Source organism: Dermacentor albipictus, chromosome 1, assembly GCF_038994185.2.
Source record: "Dermacentor albipictus isolate Rhodes 1998 colony chromosome 1, USDA_Dalb.pri_finalv2, whole genome shotgun sequence".
Lineage (NCBI taxonomy): Eukaryota > Metazoa > Arthropoda > Arachnida > Ixodida > Ixodidae > Dermacentor > Dermacentor albipictus.
In genome coordinates, this window is record NC_091821.1 from 282,450,611 (window position 1) to 282,462,486 (window position 11,876).

Here is an 11,876-nt window from a genome sequence, read left to right on the forward strand (position 1 = left end):
CGTTTTACAGCGCCGCCGGTGTCCGTAGCAGCTATTGCCGGAAATGAGAAAAAAAAGTAGCGAGTTTCCGCCGGGATAGAACCCGCGCCCGCGGGAGTCAGCTACTTATCACTGAGCCACGTCTGCATTGGTTTCCTAGTTCTTTTCCAACGGGGAGCGCACGCACACCACGTCGGCTCTGTCTTCCTCCAGTGATTTCTAGCGCCAAGTGTTGTCGGGTCGACCGGAACTGGTTAAAATCGTCAATCGGAAGTAGAGAGGGCTCTGCGGACTCTGTTTTGTCTGTAAGTGGATTTTTCGCTATTTGAAAGCCGAAAGTCTGCCAGCCGTGGTGCCGACGCGCTAACGCTAACGCCGGCCACTAGGCCAAACGAGGGCTAAGGCTTACCGAGGCCCTCGGTTCCGGCGCGTCAGCCGTGCGGCAGCCAACAGGCGGTATGCATATCACCGTGCAAGGTCGCAGCGCCAGAAAGGGCGAACTCCACGCCACGGATTGGATCACAGTACTCAACAAATGCAACCTCGAGGAGAAATGGGCACGGGAAGCCAAGCCCGCCTCAGAAGAGGTGAAAGTGATGGACACCCTACCACCATCACCAAAGCGCGACGGAAAACAGCAAGCGGAGAAATCGATCGCCTCGAAAGAAGTCAAACTTCCCGAGAATGGCTGGAGAATCATTTTCCGCCCCAAGGGAGGCATGGTAGTCAAACAGTACGATGGACCGACCCTGACCGAAGCCATACATGTAACTGCGAAGATTGAATGGAACAAGGCGTGCCAGCTCGTCAAGAACGAGAAGGAAGAAATTTTCGTCTTATTCACTCCCAGCACGGAGGCAAGAGACAAGCTCCTACGCCTCACACACCCGGACATTGAAGGGAAAGTGCACGGGATGACCGTTCACCTGGCAGTGCCCGACGACTTCTCAAGAGGAGTTATCCACGAAATAGGACTCAACACCTCACTGCAAAAGATCAAGTAGAGGATAGCAGAACATTAGGAGAATCCCAAGGTACTGGAGGTCAGATGACTAGGACAGAGCAAGACCATCATGCTCACATTCACCACCAAGAAGGTACCGAGGAAAATAAAATGCCTAGGTGCCATCCTGAACTATTACTTGCACAAGAAAAAGTACGACGTATGCTATAAGTGCGGAGACCTGCGACACCGATCCGACGTATGCGAGAGCAAGGAGAAGTACAGGGGCTGCGGAATCCCCAACCCAACCGAGGGACACGACTGCAACCCCACCTGCAAGCTGTGCAGCCAGCCGCACCCCACCGGCGACAGAACCTGCAAGGAGATCTTCAGAACCCCATACATCGTTAAGAAACGACAATGGAAAATGCTCCAGCAACAGGAGGACGAGGAGAAGAAACTACCAGAACATCGCAGCAGGCGGGAGGAAAGCAAGACGCGGGCCACGAGCAAGGAGCGACTCCGGTCCACATCTTTCCCGAGGCTACCACAGCAGGCCACCACCATCCCGCCCAAGAAGCAAGAGGCACCACCCACCAAAAAGGTAGGCTGGGAAGCGGGGGATTCCCATGACTCAGACATAGTGAGGGAGCTCAAAGAGGAAATGAAACAACAATACTAAATTATAAAACAGCAACAGGAGCAATGGAAGCTTCACCAGGACCAAACACAAGCTCGGATGCAGGAGCTCCGTAATCACGTCATCGAGCCGCAAAGGGAGAACAATGAGCTCAAAACTCAACTCAGACAACCGGAAGCGCATCAGGAGGCCATGGACGATAAGTCGTCTGAAACCGAGCCAGAGGCGGCTGCACCGCCAAAGAAAAAGCCCGTTAAAAAGACCGATTCGGGCCTTGAGAAGGCCGATGGCAGGGTAGACAAACTTGAGGTAGACATGTAGCAACTCAAAGAGGTAGTACAACAGGTGGCCATAGCTACCTAGCGTAATGCGGAGAGGGCAGGCCATCTCTCAGCCCAGCTCAGCCAACTAGTCACCCAAATGGGAACTAGAATGGACCATCTGCCAGAACAGCAAAAGCAAATCCTTCTGCGGTCGAATCATGGCCAGACTGAACACTAGGGCAAACACAATATGGCAATATGGCATAAGCCTACCTTGTGAGACACGATGGTCCCGACATCATCGCGCTGCACGAGTGTGGAAAAAACGCTAAACTTAGCGGATACAAAACTTACCCAGGACGGTCCCCAAACACTCAGACTGCTGCCCTGGTGACGAGAAATATCGCCATAATGCAGCATGAGGTAGGATGCACGCAGATTGACTACGTGTTAACGGAGATTATACCGCAGAGGAGGCAAGAACACAGCCTGCTATTCCTGAACGTCTATAGCTCTCCTAAACTAAGGAAATGCTGTGGCTTCAGGGAGCTCTTTGCCAAAGTGCAAGCACTGGCACAAGGGCAGCAGCGTCTCGTAATAGTAAGGGATTTTAATGCGCCACACCAAGCATGGGGATACTGCAACTCCCAGATAAAGGGGAAAGAATCATGTGACGCCATGATACAGTGCAATTTAACACTTCTCAACGATCCACTCGCGCCGACCAGGCAGGGGAACAGCGTGTCGTACGACACCACCCCCAACCTGGCCATGATCGGAGCGGACGTTGAGGGTATACATGGCACAACACGAGAGAGAACCTAGGCAGTGATCACAGAAACATAGAGATCGTTGTCCAAAACGGGCTCAAAATCAAACGTGATAGGAAAACACTCAAATCCATCAAATGGCAATCCTTCCGCGACAACGGACGGGTTGCGGGGAGATCACCGACATAGCTGAGTGGACCAACGGCATCAAGCAGGCGTGCAAAGAGGCTCAGGAAGAAATAGAATTAGATGAGCAACAAGACTGGGTTGATAGCCACATGAGACAACTGTGGAAGAAGAAAAAAGAGGCAGAAACCGAGCTCGCCCAAAAAAGGGGCAACCTTAAGCTGAGAAGGAGAATAGCAGCTCTCAACAAGAATATTGAGAGCCATGCCCAAACACTAAGCAGACAACACTGGAACGACATCTGCGATAGACTAGACGAGCCATTAAGCTCCGTCACCACCTGGAAACTATTGAGACACCTCCTGGACCCAGATAACACGAAAGCTGAGACCAGGAGAAAAATGCAAAGACTAATACAAAATTTCCAGGGGTCGGAGGAGGATATGATCAACCAGATAAAAGACAGGTACATAGGGGAAACAAACACCGAAACATTCCCCGACTATAGCGGCGAAAACAACGAGGAGCTAGACTAAGCAATCACAATAAGAGAGGTCCAAGCTTCCTTAAAGAAGCTCAGAGGAAAAACCGCGGCTGGCCCAGATGGGGTCAACAACAATAGGCTTAGAAACCTCGATGACCACTCCCTCCAGCAACTAACGGCATTTATGCAAAAGTGTTTGGAGCAGGGGGAGATGCTCGGGGAGTGGAAGAAAGCAAATCTAGTCCTCATCCCCAAATTAGGCAAAGAACTCAAGCTAGAGAACCTTAGGCCAATATCGTTAACCTCCTGTGTAGGCAAGCTCATGGAGCGCGTTATACAGAACAGGCTCGACGGATACTTGGAAAGTAAGGAACTCCACTCAGACAGCATGGTTGGATTCAGACAACAACTATCCACAAACGACGTCATACTACAACTCAAAGAACAAGTATTGGAAAGGAAGACTAGTGACTCTAGAGTCATAGTGGGACTGGACGACAGCAAAGCGTTCGACAACGTCAAACACCAAGCGAGCCTGTCACACCTGAATCACCTAAATGTAGGAAGCAAGCTATACAACTATATCAATAGCTTCCTCACGGAACGAACGGTGAACATGGAAATTGGGGCCACAATAAGAGAAAACATTAAGCTAGGCAACAGGGGAACACCGCAGGGATTGGTGCTATCTCCTACTGTTAGATGTGGCGCCGTTTCCTGAGGCTACTTCGAGTTCCCCAGACCACATCGAATCGCAGCACAGCTAATTGAGGAATGCAGAAGCAGGGATGCCACATTCCTGAGGCAAGACACGTGCAAACAAGTTGGCGGCCCCCAGGTCGTGTGCCGCCGGGGAACTATTCAATGCTTGACTTTTCCAGAAAGCGAAGGGATAGCCCGACACTGTTGCGAAGAAAAGGGGGTCTCGGACCAAGACGGCTGCAATGCGCCGTGACAACATGGCGGCTGTAATTTAGCGTGTCCGCCTTCGTCCGCCGTCACCCCCTGCCCTCTAGGCTGACGGAGCATTGCAAGTCAGCAAGGCAAGACCGCAGTGAGCCGCCGGGTGTGACGCCGCGACACGGGCGCCAACCATTGGCCAAAGATGGCGTCATCTGAGCGGACTCTCCCATTGGCCGAACATGACGCGACTTCCAGTCCTCGAAGGGTTTAAAAGAAGCATTCCAGAGAGACCAGAGCATTCCCCGATTCACCTCTCTCGAACTTCTTGCCGCTGGCCGCAGCGTCCGAGTTGCTGCCGGCCCGTAATGACTGTACGACTGTTACTTGACTCTCACCTCTCTGTATATAATGTAAAATAAACCCTCCCAAGTTTTGTTTTCATCCCGAAGTCCGTCACCAACCCCTACACTACCCTTTTTAACAATGCGATGATCGGGCTGCCTGAAAGACTCAGAAAGCTAGAGGGCCTCTGCCACACTCGCTACGCTGACGACCTCACCCTTTGGGTCGACAGAGGCGGGAGTGGTGGCCAAATAGAAGACACCCTACAAAGGGCAATCTGGGAAATGGAAAGCTATCTGAGACCCATAGGGCTAAAATGCTCGCCGGAAAAATTGGAGATGCTAATCATGAGCAAGCAGCAGGTCAATATCTAGCCCCTGGTCAACAACACCCGGGTCCCAAGGGTGGACAAGATCAGGATACTGGGTATGTGGATGCAAGAAAATGGGAGAAACACCGAAACGATAAACAGACTAGAAGCCACGACCAACCAAACTTGCAGGCTTCTCAAGAGGATAGCAAACAAAAATGCGGGAATGAAGGAGGCGAACCTACTTAGGCTTGTCCACTCTTTCATCATTAGCCGAATCACATACTCTATCCCGTACTTAAAGACAACTAAAGCAGAGAGAGACAACGTAGACATCCTCATCAGGAAAGGTGTCAAAACAGCCCTAGGTTTACCACCGTCCACATCAGCCGAGACAATCCTCAACCTAGGAATGTCAAACACCCTAGAGGAATGTGCGAGGCGAAGCTCACAGCACAATATGTCAGAGTAACTGACAGCAAAACGGACAGATCCATCCTTAGGCAACTGTGCTACCAGAGCCCAGAATCGCGAGAGGGGATAACCGCCATCCCCCCAAAAAATTACCAACAGGTTAAGAATACCCCCCATCCCAAGAAACATGCATCCCATGCACAACGAGGAACTCAGGAGAAGCAGAGTCCAAAGGCTCCAAAGCTCCCTCCTCCAAAATAAAGGGGTAGTGTACACCGATGCGGTAAAGTACCCAGAAGGGCACTACGATGCAGTAGTAGTGAGCGACAAAGGCGGGCGAATCTCGAGCTGTAGCGTGAGACTCTACACCAGAGGAGGTAGAGATGACGGCGATTGCCCTAGCAATTACCAACCCATTAACCAGAATAATTATCACCGATTCTAAAACTGCAATCAAAGCCTATGACACCGGCAAGGTGTCCAAAGAGGCCGGCAAAATTCTGCAGGCAGGCAAGGAGAACGTACCCAACGACCTAATTAGAATAATATGGGCGCCCGTCCATAGTGGACTCGCAGGGAACGAGATCGCCAACGAGGTCGCCCGAGTACTCACACACCGGGCCCCAGCGCAGGCAGACTACTCCCTGTCCAAAAAGCGAGACCACATACAGAGAAATTCTAGAGCACTATAGAATGGGCAGGAGAACCCTCCCTCCCCCCATAGATCTCTCACAAAGAAGGAAGAAGTAATCTGGCGAAAACTGCAGACGGGTACCTTCCCAACCCGTATATCCTACACAAATGGCATCCTGAGGTGCACTTTTCCAAAAGCAAGAACTGTGAAGGAATAGCGACCCTAAATCCCTTCCTCTGGGCTTGCCCAGCGCAAATGATGCATGCTGCAGTTGTTCATGAGTGAGCCATGCCATTATTAGGTTATTGAAAACTGAGCATGTTAGGACCACTATGCAGCACAACATTGGTCTTTCCTTTCTGTCTTGGTGCACACTGTGGAGTGGGTGCATGTTAAAGACCTCAAGCGATTAAAGTTAAGCCGGAGTCCGCAACTATGGCATGCTTTGTAATCGTATCGGGGTTCCCAGTTGAAAATGACAACAGAGGTTGTGTTCAGTACTACAGAAATTTCTGTTGTACAACAGGATTTTTCTGTAGTAACTACAGATTCCTGATGGAGCGACAGACTTTTCTGATGTACAACAGATATTTGTTGTTGCTACTACAGAAGTACAGTCTGTCGTATGTCTGTTGTTACTACAGAAAGCTGAAGCTCTACAACAGATTTTTGTAGTACTACAGAAATTTCTGTTGTACAACAGGATTTTTCTGTAGTAACTACAGATTCCTGATGGAGCGACAGACTTTTCTGATGTACAACAGACATTTGTTGTTGCTACTACAGAAGTACAGTCTGTCGTATGTCTGTTGTTACAACAGAAAGCTGAAGCTCTACAACAGATTTTTGTAGTACTACAGAAACAATTGTCATCACTACAGGCACCCTGTTGTCCCAACAGAAATGTTCCTGAAGTAACCCGAAAAACTTCTGTAGTGCTACAGAGAGCTGTTGAAATACTACAGAAACCTATTGTGGCAACAGGCCCCCAATTGTCACAACAGAAGTGTTCCTGAAGTAATGCGACCAACTTCTGTTGTACTACAGAAAAATGTTGTTGTACGACAGAAGCCTATCATTGCAACAGGCCCCTAGTTGTCATAACAGAAGTGTTCCTGAAGTAATGGACAAACTTCTGTTGTACTACAGAGAACTGTTCCACAACGGAAACCTATCGCCGCAACATGTACCCAATGATGACAACAGAAGTGCACTGAAATTGTGTGATGCGACAAGCTTCTGTAGTGCCCGGTTGAAAAAGACAAAAGGAATTCCTGTCGCAACTACAGAAATTATGTTGTACGACAGAAGTTGTTGACATTTCTTAATTGGGAGACATTTCTGACATTACGACAGAAATTCTGATTGCGCAACAGAAGCGTTCTGTCGCGACAACAAGAGTTCTGAAGTCGGAACAACAGCTGTATATCCTGACAGCGACTCCGACGTTACGACACCAATTCTGACGTCGCAGCAGAAACATTCGGTCGCGACGGCCAAGAGTTCCGAAGTCGCAACAGAAGCGCTTTCCGTCGCGGTCCTTTAAAATTGTAAGTTTTCGCATCGGTGGTGTACACTGTACTTTTCTCTTGCGCGGTATTCAATCGCGCTTCTCTGAAGCCGGCAATGCTGATGGCACCGACACCGGTAATAAAGTCGACATGGCGAATAGTTATAATTGTGCCGTGACGACGCGGCACCAGCAACGCCCTACCGGCCTCCTCAAAATCGGCCGCTGATCAAAATCATACCATCTGCGGGAATGGCTGCGTATCCGTTTTTTTTTTTTTTTGGTAAGATGTGGCACACAGGCGTGTGGACTTACATGTGCTGTTACGCTGACACATTAGTTAATTTCCCAGGAATATTTCACAAGCTTATGCGAAGCGGAAAAGAAGATTTGTGTTGTTCCACAAAGTTGCATGAAAAGCTGTCTCGCTCGGGTCTCATTAATCTGGTACAGTGCTGCCGTGAGAAGCCAGTATGCTGTCAGAAAGAACTCTCATCCACGAATGTTCATGTAGCTATTTTGCATTGAACACACGAATTATATGCGCGCTCAAAAGTGTAAAGAACGAGAGACAACTGTCGAAACTAGCAGTAGTAACCTTAAAAGTCAACGTTGTCTATTTCTGAATTTCATATTTAATAAGGATATCGTACATCAAAAGCGATGCTCTAGCACAGCAAGATGTACCTGTCGATGGTACGAACACTCTTGCTCTTCTAGAGATGGGGCACTTGACGCGGTGGAGTGATAGCGGATCTTGGCTCTCAAAATGCAAATGTAAACATCAGCGCATCGGCTCGTCGTACTGTTCACATGGACAAAACGTACACTCGAAAAGCATGTCAGGGGTGGTGCAGTGGTAAGATACCGGCCTCGGGATCGTGAGGTCGCATGTTCGAATCCTAGGCGAAGACGTTTTTCTTTTAAATTTTTTTTTTACTTTTATGTTTTTCTTTTTTGTACTAACAAATTTACATAACCTTACGGACGTCTCTGTCAATTTTTAATTAAATATTGATCAAGAACTACACAACTTTCTACTACAGGACGTCACACTACAGACAACAGAACTACAGACAACAGAACTACAGGCAACAGAACTACAGGCAACAGAACTACAGAAACAACGTCCCAAAATACGACAGACTCTTAAAATTTCCTGTTGTGTTTTTCAACTGGGTTGTAACTTATATAACACTAGAATTAAAGTAATTTTAATTTAGATGTCTGAGAAGAGTCGTAAGAAAATTTATTTAGTAAAACAAGTCTTAGCACACATTATATAACAATCGCTCAAAGCACACGAAGCTTTCAGTGGCATGGTGTGGTCATAAAAGCTGCCATGTGGAACCAGATTAATATAAAAAAATTCACTACAAATGTTTATTGTCAGTGCTCCTTTACACGTAAGCATGAGGAACACATCTTTAAAGGCATCATCTAAATCCTGTGTAAGTACTTATTGGTGAATATCAAATGGCCCTACATCTAAGGAAGTTATAGGGTGTTATGATAACAGGAAGCCACAAGATTTTTGTTGTGCACACTTCCTACAGAGACAATATAGGGCAGCAACAAAATAGTTGGGCCTAGTGAAGAAATCATTCAAGACCCTTGCCAAGTTGGCAGGTTCACTATTGCTAGAGATAATGAAGGCCAAGCACCTTGAAATGCATGCCCAAACCTCATCAGCATTGCATCACTTATTTCAAATAACTTTCATTTTGTCATTTTGCCAGATTTTTAATCTGGCAAAAACTTGCTCAAAAACTTGCTTGGCTGGTTTCAAGAACTTTTCGAGAACGGTTTGGTTCCATTCGAATGCAGCATTGTCAGTCTTTAGTGAACTAGACCCATCTTTACTGATATGCAATTAAGTAGATCAAAGCAGATGCTGTCAAAGTGCATGTGACAGAGTGTTTGGAGTGGGCATTCCAGGGTGATGTTGCCAAGAAGGGAGTTGTGAGCTTAATGCACACAGCAGCTATAGCATGTGAAAACCAGCACTTTACTCATTTTTTAGATACCGCAGGGCTTGCACTAATGCTGGTCATAGTCTACTATGATTTTTACCATATATGGCCCCTGTCATCACAAGTTATTTTTATTGTCCTACAATATATGCCGTCTGTGTACAATCAACATCTCTGCCAAGGACAACAGAAACAGTACGATTGGAAACTGCAGAATTCTCCATCTGTGGAGGTGGCTGGCTGATTGCCGTATAAGATGCTTTGTGAGCTGGCATTGATGTCTAAATCTCAACTTATCTGCAAGCGTACAAAATACGGGAAGAGGGTATGAGCCATGGTATGTGCTGACGTGTCTCACATGTGCTCCTCGATTTTTCGGCAAAAGGCCCGGTAATTCGCCCCAGCTCATGCAAGGTCTCACACAACGGCATCCGTGAAGTTACAAGGACCGTGTGGATACCGAAATCTGAGGTGCGAAACCATTTCTCTCCGATTTAGGAGGATTTTTTCTACGAGCACAGTGTCGCTGCGAGCTAAGCCTGAAGAAAGCAGGACCTAGCGGCCGTGCATAGGCGTGGTCCGGCGGGGCCATCGACCTTGCCGGGGACCTAGAGGCGACATGCTTCAAGAAAATGGCGTCCGCTATGCATGTGGAAGTGGACGGTGAAGAAATAATGCCGGAGGAAGTTTCCGAGAAGTTTGGCTGGCGCGTCGCCGGTGAGAAGAAGACCCAAGAGCAAGAGAGCAAGCTAAGTCTAACGCCGGTCAACGGGGGGCCGGCGGCTGCCGGGCATCGTCGCCCGCAGCGGAAAAATTTCAAGAGCAAGCTACTCAAGGCAGCGAGGATGCCTGTGTTGCCGAGGCAAGATATCAAGATCGTCATGCGTCCCAGGGGAGGTCTGGACATTGGGGAAGTATCTAGATTCGAGATCAGCCGAGCCATCGTCGCAGCTGCGAATGTGAGTGGCGAGGAGGTGACGCAAGATGTTGTTTGCCCGAACAAACAGCAAAACATAGTTGTTATCAGTACGCCTAAGCGAGAGAACGCGGACCGCTACTCGGCAGTCAGAAGCCTCACTATCAACGGCACGGCACACGAAGTCAGCGCCTACGAGACCGCCCCCCACGGCACCGTTAAGGGCGTCATCAGGGGTGTCCCGATGACGGACACTATTCAAGAAATCAACAACTACATCGTTCAAGAGTATAACCCCACTGCTATGCAAGCCAACCGCATCGGCAAGACGACAACGGTGGTCATCGCATTCGACGGCGACAAGGTCCCGAACTACATCAGATACGGCAACCTGCTGGTCGAGTGTTCGTTGTATCGCAAGCAGATCGATATGTGCTACCGTTGTGGTCGCCTCGGTCACCGGATGGACGTTTGTCCTAACCCCGAAGACAAGATATGCCGCGGTTGCGGCATGAAGAATCCTGAAGAAAGCCGCGTTTGCAGTAACCCCAAGTGCAGCCTCTGCGGGGGCAACCACTTCACCGCGGACAAGGAGTGTACAGCGAGATTCAAGACGCCATACGTCGTTCGTAAACGGCGTTGGGAACGTCAGCAACGAGAACAGGTGCAGCAGCAGCGGCAGCAGCTGAGGGGGCCAGCGTGGCAGCAGACAGCGTGGCAGCCACCGAGCGGGCGTCGCAGCCGCTCCCAGACCAGGCGAGGGAGAAGCACGAGCGATACCAGGTCACCATCGGCAGCTGGGGCTCGCAGGCGAGACTCTCGTTCGAGGTCCAAGTCGAAGACCCGGCGGAGCAACGACGCCGAGAAACAGGTGGGCTGGGCAGCGGGGTCTCCCGTCGCTCTCGACAATAGCAATTTCCCTCCCCTCCCCTCCTCCCGCCCTTCCAAAGACAACGAGTGTAGACACTGTTTGGAACTCAAGGAGATGATAGAGAGGCAGAACAATCAAATCAAGGACCAAAACAATCAGATAAAAGCAATGATGGAGCGTATCGAGACGCTCAGTAGAACAAAGAACAGTGATAATGACGTCATTGCAGTTAAAAGGAAAGTACCCAAGAGAGACACCACCAGCGCTACTCCAGCGGTGACGAAGCTGATCACGTCATCGGCGCAGATCACATCACCGGCGTTGACGCAGTCAGTGACGCAAACTCCACAGACAGAAACGGCAGTGGTTGCCATGGAGGAAGAGAAGGCTGAGGCCGCCGTTGCTCCGACAATGGAGTCGGTCATGAGCATGCTTACGCAAATCTCCAGCCAAGTTTCCCAAATGTCTGCGCAAGTGAACAATCTAACAGTAAGAATGGATAATGTGGAGGCCAAATGCAGCCAACTCTCCGTTAGAGTCATGATGATGGATGCGAAAAATAAGCATCTCACCGTTGCCAAGATGAAGTCACCACGGTTTAATCTACGGGTCAGGCCGCGAAAAGTTAGTTCCGTGCGCAAATCTACCGCTCAAAAAGTAGAAAATGACGAAGACTAAAGGAAAGCAGAAAGAGACTGCGGTGTTATTTCAATGGAACTGTAGGAGTATTAGAAACAAGATAGGGGAGTTACAACTATTCGTTGATAAATTGGACCAAAAACCGGATATCATAGCGTT

At 49.0% G+C, this 11,876-nt stretch overlaps 1 protein-coding gene across 1 annotated transcript; it reads left to right on the forward strand.

Moving 5' to 3' along the window:
- The first annotated feature begins 1,052 nt into the window (after positions 1 to 1,052).
- LOC139049648 (uncharacterized) lies at positions 1,053 to 1,883 on the forward strand. The gene is made up of 2 exons (XM_070525326.1): positions 1,053 to 1,526; positions 1,617 to 1,883. Exons 1-2 carry the CDS (start codon positions 1,053 to 1,055, stop codon positions 1,881 to 1,883), a joined length of 741 nt encoding a protein of 246 aa, XP_070381427.1.
- Positions 1,884 to 11,876: the final 9,993 nt, after the last annotated feature.

Coding starts and splice junctions, on each gene's coding strand:
- LOC139049648 (XM_070525326.1), top strand. CDS start 1,053: ATGCTCACATTCACCACCAAGAAGGTACCGAGGAAAATAAAATGCCTA. Junction 1,527..1,616: donor AGGCACCACCCACCAAAAAG/GTAGGCTGGGAA, acceptor ATTATAAAACAG/CAACAGGAGCAATGGAAGCT.